At 45.4% G+C, this 13029-nt stretch overlaps 1 protein-coding gene across 1 annotated transcript; it reads right to left on the bottom strand.

The window, feature by feature from the left end:
- Positions 1-9401: 9401 nt before the first annotated feature.
- Positions 9402-11921, bottom strand: LOC119308264 (AT-hook motif nuclear-localized protein 7-like). Its single transcript, XM_037584375.1, has 5 exons — positions 11415-11921; positions 10858-10925; positions 10586-10726; positions 10068-10226; positions 9402-9979 (listed from the first exon to the last, which is right to left on the bottom strand). The coding sequence occupies exons 1-5, from the start codon at positions 11794-11796 to the stop codon at positions 9626-9628; spliced, it is 1104 nt and encodes a 367-aa protein (XP_037440272.1). The 5' UTR covers positions 11797-11921; the 3' UTR covers positions 9402-9625.
- Between the last annotated feature and the right edge of the window lie 1108 nt (positions 11922-13029).

The following is a 13029-nucleotide window of genomic DNA, read 5'->3' as shown; positions in this document are numbered from 1 at the left end:
AAATAAAGCCCATAAACATCCAAAAGGGGTAATATAATAGCATGGAACAATCAAAAATTATAGATACGTTGAAGACGTATCAATGCCCAAGGCACCCCAAGGTAATATTCAAGGATAACCAAGCATCTAAGCTTGGGGATGCCCCGGATGGCATCCCGTCTTTCATCTTCAATCCATCGGTAAATTTACTTGAGTCTATATTTTTATTTACCACATGATATGTGTTTTGCTTGGAGCGCCTTGTATGATATGAGTCTTTGATTTTTAGTTTGCCACAATCATCCTTGGTGTACACACCTTTTGAGAGGGACATGCATGAATCGTGAATTTATTAGAATACTCTATGTGCTTCACTTATATCTTTTGAGCTAGGCAATATTCTCTAGTGCTTCACTTATATGTTTTTAGAGCACGGCGGTGGTTTAATTTTATAGGAATTGTCGTACTCTCTTGCTTCACTTATATTATGTTGAGAGTCTCTAAATAGCATGGTAATTTGATTAGTTTATGAATTTAGTCCTAATACGATGTGCATCCAAGAGGGATATAATAAAAACTTTAATATAAAGAGAATTGAATACTATGAGAAGTTTGATTCCTTGCATTTGTTTTGAGATATAGAGATGGTGATATAAGAGTCATGCTAGTGAGTAATTTTGGATTGGTATAAATACTTGTGTTAAAGTTTGTGATTCACGTAGCATGCACGTACGGTGAACCGTTATGTGATGAAGTCAGAGCATGATTTATTTATTGATTGTCTTCCTTATGTGTGGTGGTTGGGGACGAGCGATGGTCTTTTCCTACCAATCTATCCCCCTAGGAGCATGCATGTAGTACTTTGTTTCAATAATTTATGGACTTTTGAAATAAGTATGTGAGTTCTTTATGACTAATGTTGAGTCCATGGATTATACACACTCTCACCCTTCCACCGTTGCTAGCCTCTCTAGTACCGCGCAATTCTCGCCGGTGCATTAAACCCACCATATACCTTCCTCAAAACAACCACGATACCTACCTATTATGGCATTTCCATAGCCATTCCAAGATATATTGCCATGCAACTTCCACCGTACCGTTTATTATGAACGCACCATCATTGTTATATTGCTTTGCATGATCGTAAGATAGCTAGCATGATGTTTTCTTGGCTTGTCCGTTATTTGATGTCATTTGCTATGCTAGATCATTGCATATCCCGGTACACCTCCGGAGTCATTCATATAGAGTCATACCTTTTCTAGAATCGAGTTGTAATTCTTGAGTTGTAAGTAAATAAAAGTGTGATGATCATCATTATTAGAGCATTGTCCCATGTAAGGAAAGGATGATGGCAGCTATGATTCCCTCACAAGTTGGGATGAGTCACCGGACTTTAGGAAAAATAAAAGAGGCCAAAGAAGCCCCAAATAAAAAAGGAGGCCAAAGAAGCCCAAATAAAAAAAGGAGGCCAAAGAAGCCCACCAAAAAAATGAGAGAAAAGAGAGAAGGGACAATGTTACTATCCTTTTTTCACACTTGTGCTTCAAAGTAGCACCATGATCTTCATGATAGAGAGTCTCCTATTTTGTCACTTTCATATACTAGTGGGAATTTTCATTATAGAACTTGGCTTGTATATTCCAATGATGGGTTCCCTCAAATTTCCCCAGGTCTTCGTGAGCAAGCAAGTTGGATGCACACCCACTTAGTTTATTTTTGAGCTTTCATACACTTATAGCTCTAGTGCATCCGTTGCATGGCAATCCCCACTCACTCACATTGATATCTATTGATGGGCATCTCCATAGCCCGTTGATCCGCCTAGTTGATGTGAGACTTTCTCCTTCTTTTTGTCTTCTTCACAACCACCATATTCTATTCCACTTATAGTGCTATATCCATGCCTCACGCTCATGTATTGCATGAAAGTTGAAAAAGTTTGAGAATACTAAAGCATGAAACAATTGTTGGATTTTCATCGGGGTTGTGCATGATTTAATACTTTGTGTGATGAAGATGGAGCATAGTCAGACTATATGATTTTGTAGGGATAACTTTCTTTAGCCATGTTATTTTGAGAAGACATGATTGTTTTATTAGTATGCTTGAAGTATTATTGTTTTTATGTCAATATTAAACTTTTATTTTGAATCTTATGGATCTGAACATTCATGCCACAATAAATAAAAATACATGGATAAATATGTTAGGTAGCATTCCACATCGAAAATTCTGTTTTTATCATTTACCTACTCGAGGACGAGCAGGAATTAAGCTTGAGGATGCTTGATACGTCTCCAACGTATCTATAATTTTTTTATTTTTCCATGCTATTATATTATCTATTTTGGATGTTTTATATGCAGTAATATGCTATTTTATATTATTTTTAAGACTAACCTATTAACCTAGAGCCCAATGCCAGTTTCTGTTTTTTTCCTTGTTTTTGAGTTTTACAGAAAAGGGATATCAAACGGAGTCCAAACGGAATAAAACTTTTGCGATGATTTTTCTTGGACCAGAAGACACACGTGGGACTTGGAGATGAAGTCAGAAGACCCTCGAGGAGGCCACAAGCCTTAGGGGCGCGCCCCCTAAACCTTGGCCTATAAATTCCCAAATATTCCGCCAACATCAGAAGCATCCACGAAAATACTTTTTCCGTCGCTGCAAGCTTCTGTTGCCGTGAGATCCCATCTTGGGGCCTTTTTCGGCATCGTGCTGGAGGGGGATTCGATCACGGAGGGCATCTACATCAACTCTATTGCCCTACCGATGAAGCATGAGTAGTTTATCATAGACCTATGGGTCCATTGGTAGGAGCTAGATGGCTTGTTCTTTCTCTATGATCTCCAATACCATGTTATCCTTTATGTACTTGGAGTTCTATCCGATATAATATTCTTTTGCGGTGTGTTTGTCGAGATCCGATGAATTGTGGATTTATGATCAGATTATCTATGAATATTATTTGAATCTTCTTTGAATTCTTATATGCATGATTTGATATCTTTGTATTTCTCTTCAAATTATTGGTTTAATTTGGCCAACTAGATTGATTCTTCTTGCAATGAGAGAGGTGCTTAGTTATGGGTTCAATCTTGCGGTGTCCTCACCTAGTGACAAAGTAGAGGTAGCGAGGCACGTATTGTATTGTTGCCATCAAGGGTAAAAAGATGGGGTTTATATCATATTGCTTGAGTTTATCCCTCTACATCATGTCATCATACTTAAAGCATTACTCCGTTCTTATGAACTTAATACTCTAGATGCATGCTGGATAGCGATCGATGTGTGGAGTAATAGTAGTAGATGCAGAATCGTTTTGGTCTACTTGACACAAACGTGATGCCTATATTCATAATCATTGCCTTGGATATAGTCATAACTTTGAGCTTTTCCATAAATTGCTCGACAGTAATTTGTTCACCCATTGTATATTTGTCTTCAAGAGAGAAGCCTCTAGTGAAACCTATGGCCCCCGGGTCTATTTACCATCATATATTTTCAGATCTATAAAACCAAAAAACCAAAAATACTTCACTGCAATTTGTTTATTTTTATTTTGTTTTATGTTTTAGTAATCTTTTATATCTATCTCTATTGGATATCATCCTTGCAAGTGATCGTGAAGGGATTGACAACCCCTTTATTGTGTTGGGTGCAAGTGTTTGATTGTTTGTGCAGGTGCATAGATTGAAGACTTGCTCGTACCTTCTACTGGATTGATAATGTGGTTCTCAAACTGAGGGAAATACTTATCTCTACTTTGCTGCATCACCCTTTCCTCTTCAAGGGAAAAAACAACGCAAGCTTAAGAAGTAGCAGACCATGAGGAGGGCACCCACAAAGGTTCTTCCAAGGTGAAACAGCCCATCCGCGACATCATTGATCACACCATGGGTATGTGCTCTTCCAACTGGAAGGATCCCGTCCATGACAAGTGAGGCAACAGCCTGTCAGCAAAATCTTACCTTTTCTAGCTAGCCAATCCGTACCATTTGTTGTAGTAGCTTTTGCCATGCGGTGTTTTAACTGTGCCGTGTTTAATTAATTCAATTATGTAAAAATGTAATGTTTGTATAAGGATATGTTATGTTTAAGTATGAATTGTCCACTTCAGTTTCACGAATGGCTATATTTGGTTGTTTATAGTGAGTAGATGCCTTGTTTATCTGTATTTTATTGTTAGGTTGGTTGTAGTGAGCATTTTTCCAGTTATCAAGCAGATGCCTTGTTTATCTGTATTTGGTTGTTAGGTTGGTTTCAGTGAGTATTTGCCCAGTTTTCAAGCAGATGCCTTGTTTATTTGTATTTGCTTGTTAGGTTGGTTGCAGTGAGCATTTGTTCAATTTTCAAGCATATGCCATGTTTATCTGTATTTGCTTGTTAGGTTGGTTGGAGTGAGACTCTGTCCAATTTTCAAATGGCTATGTTTGGTTGTTATACTAATCATTTATGCATTGTTTATTTCAGCCATTCACAATGTGATGTTCATTATGTGCAAGTCGGAATTGTGCATCTCGACTTCACCAATACCAGTTTGAAGGCTATATTTGGTTCCGGTTATGCCTCGTGTAGTTAACACATGCCCTTTATTTCAGTTTTACACATTTATCTAGTGTGATGTTTAAGCATGAGCTACGTTCTATTCATTTTCAACAATACCAATTTGAATTGCAATATTTGGTGGCTGTTAAGCCTGTTCTAGGTAACATTCCCTTTCATTTTATATCCGCTTTAATAACATGCTGAAACCAACACATCCAAGCTATCATTTGGAGATGATGTTGTTTACCTTGGCTATATTTGTTTGACGTTAAGGTTGTTGTACTTATCATGCCTTTCCACTACTTCTGCAGGACAACAATGGGAGTGGCCAACATTTTCCGCCGAGGCTAGTTTCATCCCTCGGCTTGTACTCCCCCCGTCGTTCCATAATGTAGTGAATATAGATCCAGACCTATACGCTTTTAGCTTCTAATATTGACTTTGTTGCTTGTATGTACATATGTCCTTGGCAAAGATCCACACATTGACCTTTTTGCGTAGGGGGCAATGAGATATTCATGAACCAACATCAAGTGAGGAAACTGATAAGGATTATTAGAAATAAGATACGAATGGTGGCAATCAAATTATTTGTTTACGCTCTATCCAACACAACAGTGAGTTGTAGGATGGTAACTACAAACTCTGTAGCCTTCTCTTTTTACTGCCCATAATGAGTTGTTAGACAACAATGTCTGAATATTTTTCGTTTGTAGTGGTTTCCAAAGCAGTTTACTCAAGATTACCTCGCAAAGTACATGATTGGTGGACATACAATGAAGGTTAAAGTATTTCATCGAGACTACAGTGAGCATCGAGAAGTTCTAGTGAAGACAATGAAGGATGGGCGGGCAGCCATCACAAGGGGTTGGCCTAGAGTCGTGCGTGCATTACGCATGTAGGAGGGCACAAAATGGGCATTCCGCTTCACCTTCTCCAGCAACAAGAATGTCTTTCGCCTCTCTCTTTACAGTCTTTAGTACAATTATGGTTCATCATTCTTTACTTGGTGCTTTGTAGTTTTTTAGTATATGTACATGTGCATCGAATTATGCATTCGTGCTTGAACCTATATTTGTAATAAACATGGTTCAATATGAAATAAGTGATTGCCTACTTTCAAATTAAAAATCTGAGATTTATAAATGCAGGGTAAATTAGGGATTACACTGCACACGGTTTGTGAAAGCAAAATGTCTGCGATAAACATAGAGACCAGACATGTTTCTCGGTTCCACTACGTGTGCAATCAATCTCTACTGCACACACGATCAGCCAAGAAAAAACGTGTGAGATTAACAACAACAACACACATAGTTCCTTCTTATTAAATTTTTGCGAAAGTCACCTTGTCACACATGCTTGAAATTATGGACTGTTTGATGTCGTGCACATCATAAATGTTTGCTCATAGAAGAACGCGTGCGATAGGCCCTCATCTGATGTGGGTAGGACAGATGAATATTGTGGGATATATTAAGGCTCTGCATACAATCTTATAGGGATAATTGTATGCACTCTTACACTTTTATAGGGATAACACTCAAGGAAAGTAAATGTATGTGATGTCTTCTTATCATACACGTTCTATAATAGTGAACTGTTTGTGATGGGGCGTGCATCGTAAACGTATTACCACGGAAAACCGACTGCGATAGTAATGCAAGCACAAACAGTAGCAAGGATGGAGCGTTTGGGATATGCGAGATATCACAAACAGTTGTCTAACGACTCGCGTTTGGGATACATGCCAGCAACACATACACTTAGTTATGCAAAACGTATGCATTTCTACTCTCTATCACCGGCGGTTTCTGGGTCGTGTGAGAAGGACCCCCTATCGCCAACACTCACTAGGCGGCGTTCAAAATGCCATCGCGAAAAGGGGTTAAAAACTGTTTGTATAGCAGCTCGTTGTACCAAGAAGAGTCTTACTTCAGAAAGTATAATAAGGATATGTGTTACTTTACATGATTTGTATGATCTCAAATACGCGCTCCAACTCTCTAAATTTATCATCTTCAGGAATATGTAGAGTCAAAATATGAAATTTAACAACCATTATCTTGAAAATATAAAGTTATAAGATTAGCCAAACAAAATTCTTAAACAATATCAAGTTATTTTTGGATTTGAATGTATTTCAAGATTTTATCATCAAAGGTGGACTATAGAAAACATCCTTATAGTGAAAAAACACTTTCTAGAGAACCATAAAAAGGTACAATATTTAAAAGCGACATTGTGTCAAATTTTATTTGCAAAAATAATTATAGTTATTCCTAGAAATGCCTCTAATGTTATTTTCAAATGTATCATGTTCATGCATCAGTGGCCCAGCCGGGGGACGTTGCGATTCAGCGGCTTAGTCATTTCCGTCCCATCACACGGATGCCCCATCACTAATCCCTTAGCTAGCCTTTTAGTTTTAAGTCTCCGGACTCGCCTTGAGCTGTTGCTCTGTATCTGGGACCCTCCCTTATTCGTGCCTTCCGCCGCAAAATGGACATCAAAATTCCTTTGTATATCTAAATGCGGCCCTTTTTCCCTCCCGGGTCACCCCCGTGCGGCGACCGGGGGGATCCTGAGCCCGCCGCTGCACCGGGGTTCAACCGGGAAAAGCATGATCGGAGCTAGCGGCGGCGGGGCCTCTTCATTCCCACGACATCGAAGATTGGCGTGGCGCGGCCGCACGCGGGGCTATTGGTGGCCTCTGGTGCTTCGGTCGGGCGGCGGGGTGCATGGTGGTGGTTTTGGCGATGGGGGTTGCCACACCAGATCTACGGAGCGGCAGCTGCTCGTGGTGAGAGCCGAGGATGACATTGATGGTTGTGCGCACCTCGCTATGGAAGCCAGCTTGGCCGGCAGGCGCCGCGGGCTTAGATGGTGTTGGATGGCTGCCATGGCTCGGTCTTGGGCGTGGTGGCTCGTGATGGCGGGTTCGGCCCTGATTAGCGTTGGGGTTAGGCTGGGGCTAAGCAGTGGTGCACACTTGGAGGTGCTACAGCATCGTGGGTGCTACAAGTTGCAGGTGTCAAGGGGTGGCGGTGGTGACCTCCTTCTCTTGGATGTATGCCGGAGGCAGGTGCAGATCTAGGGTTCGTGCTCGGGTGGGCCAGGTCGGGGCCCGGGGCGGATTGTGACTTGTGCTTTGGGTAGGAGAGGTCGAGCTTAGCCTGGGAGGTGCCCTCGGGTGGTGCTCGTGCTCTCCTCGCAGGTGCGATGCTCGATGGTGGTGGTCGTGTTACCGTTGTGTCGGAGCGCGGATCAGCGCCGTGACCACGGACTTGGCACCGTGTGAGCTCGCCTGGCCATGGGCCCCGTGATGGCTTGCCGGTGGCCGTTGGCAGTCTCGGAGTCGTGTCCCTCCAGTCCACTTGGCACTGGCTGGGGATGCAGGTGTGGGTGTCTCCTACGGTGGAGGCACCTACCCAGACCCGAGAACTGATACCGTGGTTGAGTGTGTTGTGATGGGTGCGGCACACGGTATCTAGTGATAGAGATGCCGAGCCCCGGATGGTGGCCCGCATGGTTGCTCTTCAACAGGCACCATTTGCGGTGGTGGTGGCTTCACTCCCCAGTTGTGTGGGCAACGGGAGGTGCTGTGTTGGGTAGCTCGGATGTGCCCCCTTCCCTGGATGGGCAGCGTCCCGATCTGGATCTGGGGTTATGTCATTGTTGCTCTCCTCCTGGTGGCCTCGTAGTGTCTCTGGTGAGTTGCCGAGCGAAAGCTCCATGCCTCGGCGCGGCCGCCGACGACACACGAGGGTGCTGATATCTTCTTGCAGACGTCGTTGTGCTTCTTCTCTTCGTGTTAGGGCTCCGGGTGAATACCCATTCTGGTGTGAACTCGGCAGCAGCGACGCTGGGCGACATTTTCCCTCTTGAGAGCGTTGTCGTGGAGCTTAGGTGTGTTAGGTCGTAGTGTGGGGATGTTTAGTTCTTCCGGTGTTCGTTGCTGGTAGCGTAGTCGCGTGTGTTCTACATGTGATGGATATCTCAAGATCGGGTTTGTAAGAGAGCTACCTCACCAACGCCTGTTTCGAGAGAGATCTAAATGCTCTTATATTCTTTACGGAGGGAGTACATCTTTTATGGCATGAAGGAGCCTAGCCGCCTCTTTGACACCGCAATTCTATTCGCTTGCTACTATGTTAGATGTCATCTGTAAGAACACTTGGCTACTTTGCATGTTTCATGATTTATTAATTTAAAGCCGAGCACATCTTATGCCTCTGTTCTAAAAACAAGAATAAAATGTGCAATTGTGTATATCAATATGCTGGAGACTTAAGCTTCCCCAAAAAAATATTGGAGGACAAATATTTTTACCGGTCCAGCAAATTTACTTTAAGAAATTGCTGCTTCATGGATAGAACCACAAGCCCACAACAATGTTGTATAAATGACACACATGTCACAAACTTGTGGCCCCATGACTCATGTCTATTTCTAGGTCTTTCCCTTCTCGATATTAAGGGCATGTTTGGATGCCGCCCACACCCGCCCTACTAAATTGGGGCGCAGCCATCGAAACGCCCCGCCCACGCCCTCAGTCAACAATAGGATTTTGGTAGGGTGGTTACTGGCTGCGATCCAAACAGGCCCTAAGTGCATGTACAAATTCAAATTTTATGCAAATTGGACTACTTGAAAGTAACACACGTCAACAGGAGGCAGTGACTCTAGAAACAGGCCCTAAGTGCAGATACAAATTCAAAATTTATGCAAATTGCACTAAATCAAAAGTACACACATCAACAAAAGGCAGTGACTCTGGAAACAGGCCACAGACTACGTTCAGACATGGAGTTAGAAGGTAACCACTGATTAAAGTACTACAAGTAACCGTTACAGCAATGGCAGAAATCACAATGAACAGCCCAGAACAAATTGAAAAGTCTCTCCTAATTAAGGATCACGTAAGAACATCACCTATCACTCTATCAGATTAGGGCTAAATTGTCCTCACTCTAGCCTAGCTTCTCCCCCAACTGGACTGTTGATCTAGCTGATTACGATAGAACCCAGTCAACGCCCTGCAAAATGTGTCAGTGATGAGGAGACCAAAACAAAACGGCAGCAGATTCTACTCCTGGGGAGTCAAGCAGAGGTTGGTATCAGGGGAAGGCCTGTGACCCATGGGTTGTGCGCCAACAGGCCAGCCGACCATGGTGAAGCCTGCGGAGCTTGAGTTGAGGTTCATGGGGCCGGTGGTTGCAGTGTGCTCCACATTGGCATGGACTTGCAGGGGCGCCATGGGGACTGGAGGCCCATGGCGACCATTGCTGGGAGCCGCCTGAGAGATGGGCATTGCAGCTGTGAGCACCGGAGGAGGGGCGTCAGCCACGGGCAGCGCCGGAACGGCAGATGGTTGCGGGTGCAGGCCCATCCTCCTCTGATGCTGCTTCAGACTGTTTGGTAGGAAGCTCCCCACAATCACCTGTTCAGACGGTTTGTGTTAGAGAAGGAAGAAAAGATGGTTTCAGAATGCAGAAGGTGTGAGAGAACTTGAAAAGCCGGGGCTATACCTGGATTGGAGTGGCAGCACGCAGCATACCGGCGACTACTCCGCCAATGACACGACCATCGGGGCCAGCAAGTGACACACTGAGCCCACCGGTCCTCTTCCGGCCACCTTCCTCGGCCATTGTAAAGGAGCCAGTCAGCTGAAGAATCTCAAACAGGCCCTGGAAATCAGATGCACGAAATATTTTCAGTTTGAATCAGTAAGACACAACAGACCAGTTAAAATAGGCAAGAAATTCATCCATCCACATATGTACATAGCCATTAGCCAATTTGCATTGTGTACTAGTACTAAACAATACTGTAACCTAAATAAAGACAAATTTGCAGAGTCCAAACTACTCACGACAAATGAAACATTCAACAGAGATTCACAATAGCAATTCTTGTAAAATGTTTGGTTGCTCTCTCTCTCTCTCTTAATACATAGGCACGCAACCCTGTTGCGCGTTCTTGAAGGAAAAAAGTGATAAGAGGCAAACAGCAAATTCTTGATGTCATTTTTGTTGCATAGTAGTACCTCGTAGGTGAAGGTGCTATCAGATGAGCCAGAAGAGCCAGGCTTGTTGAATGCCACATTGGAGATGGTCCCACTGGCAGCGAGGATGCAGACCGAGCGCGGACCCCTTTGGGAGAATGACATTATGCGCGCCGCCACATCCTACAAACCAAATCGGACAAGAACATGGATGTGTTTCTCAAATTACAACACCCATCCGCCACTAGATCACAAAAATTCACAATGTAATGGAAAAGTAGAGGTTTAAGATGTCAAAGACGCTAATTAATTACCTCTCTAGCTGGGACGATGATGACATGCGGTGTGAAGCTCCCTCCAGCTGAGAGCGCATACCATTCCGCTTCACAAATCACAAGTATTTAAGGATTGCAATCAGGCAAACAATTACACTAGTTTTCTAGGTCACTGAACTACTGGAGAGCATGAAACAAGGACCTTAATCAAGGTTAGCATATAAGTACGAAATCATCTAACTTTCTAACGGACAAGGTCGATTAGTTCAACCCTGCCAGAAAAAATCTGACAATAATGCGTACGCAAGTTAGGTTAGTGAGAATAAATGGGAGAAGAGCACAGGTAAAGGTTGGTGAGAATAAGTGGAGATTAAACATAGGAATCACTTTAATAACATAGGAGATGGATGCGACAAGATGAGAGTCAAGAACAGCAGAACTGTCCTAGTAACAGATACCGCCCAAACTGGACCCCATCCCAGCACTGGAATAGAAATGCACAAGGGGGAGCAAAAATGGCAAGAACCCGAACAGCAAAAATGGAAGCTTTGGGTCGCTCAAGAAGAAGGTTTCGATTCCAGAAGGAGCATACGGACCTAGGGTGGCTAGGATCTGTCGTCTCCCCGTGCCGCGCGGCCGGCCCCTGCGCCGCTCGGAGCTCAAGCCGGCCACCTGCTCGCCGTCACCCGCCATCTGCATGCCGTTGCCATTGCCGTTGTCCCCCGCGCTGGCCTCGCTCGGCCTTTCCTGCTCACCGCCGAAGCTCCACGCATGCGGCGTCGCGGCCGCGTACCCTCCTCCGTGGCCAGCCGAGGCCTGCGGCGGGGACTGCGTCGGGGAGGTCGACGGCGAGGAGGGAGAGGAGCGGTACTCCACCTTGGCTGCTCCTTGCGGCTCCGCCATGGAAACATCTGCTCTGAACAGGCCGAGAGCGGCTTCATGGCCACCTGCCACCGCAATGCCCACCCTCCCCTCCATGTAGCATGTGGGGGTAGCTTGCTTGGCCGGTCTTTGGTTGGGTTTCTTGGTTTGCTGGCTTGGCCTCAAAACGAGGAAGACAGACCAGAGGAGAGGAGACGCCTACTCTAGTTTTGCAAGTTTGCTTTCTTTCCCCGGTTGCTCTAGCCGAGCACCAGTAGCACTGTTGTACTAGTAGCGTATGCCAAGTTCTATGCAGAGATAAAACAGATAGAAATTAGGCCAACTCCACCACGCGACCCCAAACGAACATCCGGATTGGCCCGAATCTATCCCTTTGGGGCGCCGATGGGCACCAGTAGCACTGTTGTACTAGTAGCGTATGCCAAAGTTCTATGCAGAGATAAAACAGATAGAGATTAGGCCAACTCCATCACGCGACCCCAAACGAACGCCCGGATTAGCCCGAATCTGTCCCTTTGGGGCGCCGATGGGTACGCCCGTGTCCGGTTGTGTCCATTGGGTCATGCGTGCGCCCACCGCGCGGCCATACCCAAATCGTGTCCGGGGTGGACGGGATTAAAAATAATAATTAAATAACTAAAAAAGAAAATAAACGCATTTTAAAAAACATGAAACATATATATGGGTTGGCCACAAAACGGCCCAGTTTCAAGGGTCACTTAAAAGGCCCAGATTCATAATTAAAATAATAAGAAAATAAAAAAAAACTCCTCCCGCGCGCTTCTACCGCGCCCGTCGGTATCGTGGCCGTCGCCGTCTTCACTGGCCGCCGGTGTCGTCGTCGTCGCTGACGAGGTCGACGTACTCCGGCGGCGTCCGGAGGTGGGCCAGCGGTGCGTGGTGGACGGGGGCGGGCTGGACGGCCGGAGGTGCCTGCACCACCTCCTCCCGCGGCGATGCCTCCCGGAGTGGGGCACCAGTTCACGCGCAGGTCGGCGGCCATCTCCGGCGCAGTGCACGACCAGCCCCACCGCTGGCCCAGGAGCTTCTCGAACGCGGGCGGGTCCTCCTCCATCGGCTCCTCCGTGACGGCCATCGTGACGGCCGCTAGCTGTAGCTCCGGGAAGGCGACGTCCCCGGCGGCAGAGAGGGCCATGGCCTCCTCCAGGCCGTCCCACTGCCGCTCGTCGTGCGTGTTCATGGAGTCGTCCATGACACGCTGCAGGAGACGGGCCTCCTCCTCCGCTGTCATGCGAGGAGGGGGAGGGGGCGACGGAGACGGGGAAGGCGACGGTGTGGGCGTCAGGCCGTGCACCCGCGTACGCCTGC

Source organism: Triticum dicoccoides, chromosome 5B (assembly GCF_002162155.2).
Source record: "Triticum dicoccoides isolate Atlit2015 ecotype Zavitan chromosome 5B, WEW_v2.0, whole genome shotgun sequence".
NCBI lineage: Eukaryota > Viridiplantae > Streptophyta > Magnoliopsida > Poales > Poaceae > Triticum > Triticum dicoccoides.
Note: the sequence above shows the minus strand (reverse complement) of the source record. Positions and strands in the feature narration are given on the sequence as shown.

Coding starts and splice junctions, on each gene's coding strand:
- LOC119308264 (XM_037584375.1), bottom strand. CDS start 11,796: ATGGAGGGGAGGGTGGGCATTGCGGTGGCAGGTGGCCATGAAGCCGCT. Junction 10,926..11,414: donor ACAGATCCTAGCCACCCTAG/GTCCGTATGCTC, acceptor TGATTTGTGAAG/CGGAATGGTATGCGCTCTCA. Junction 9,980..10,067: donor GTGCTGCCACTCCAATCCAG/GTATAGCCCCGG, acceptor CCGTCTGAACAG/GTGATTGTGGGGAGCTTCCT.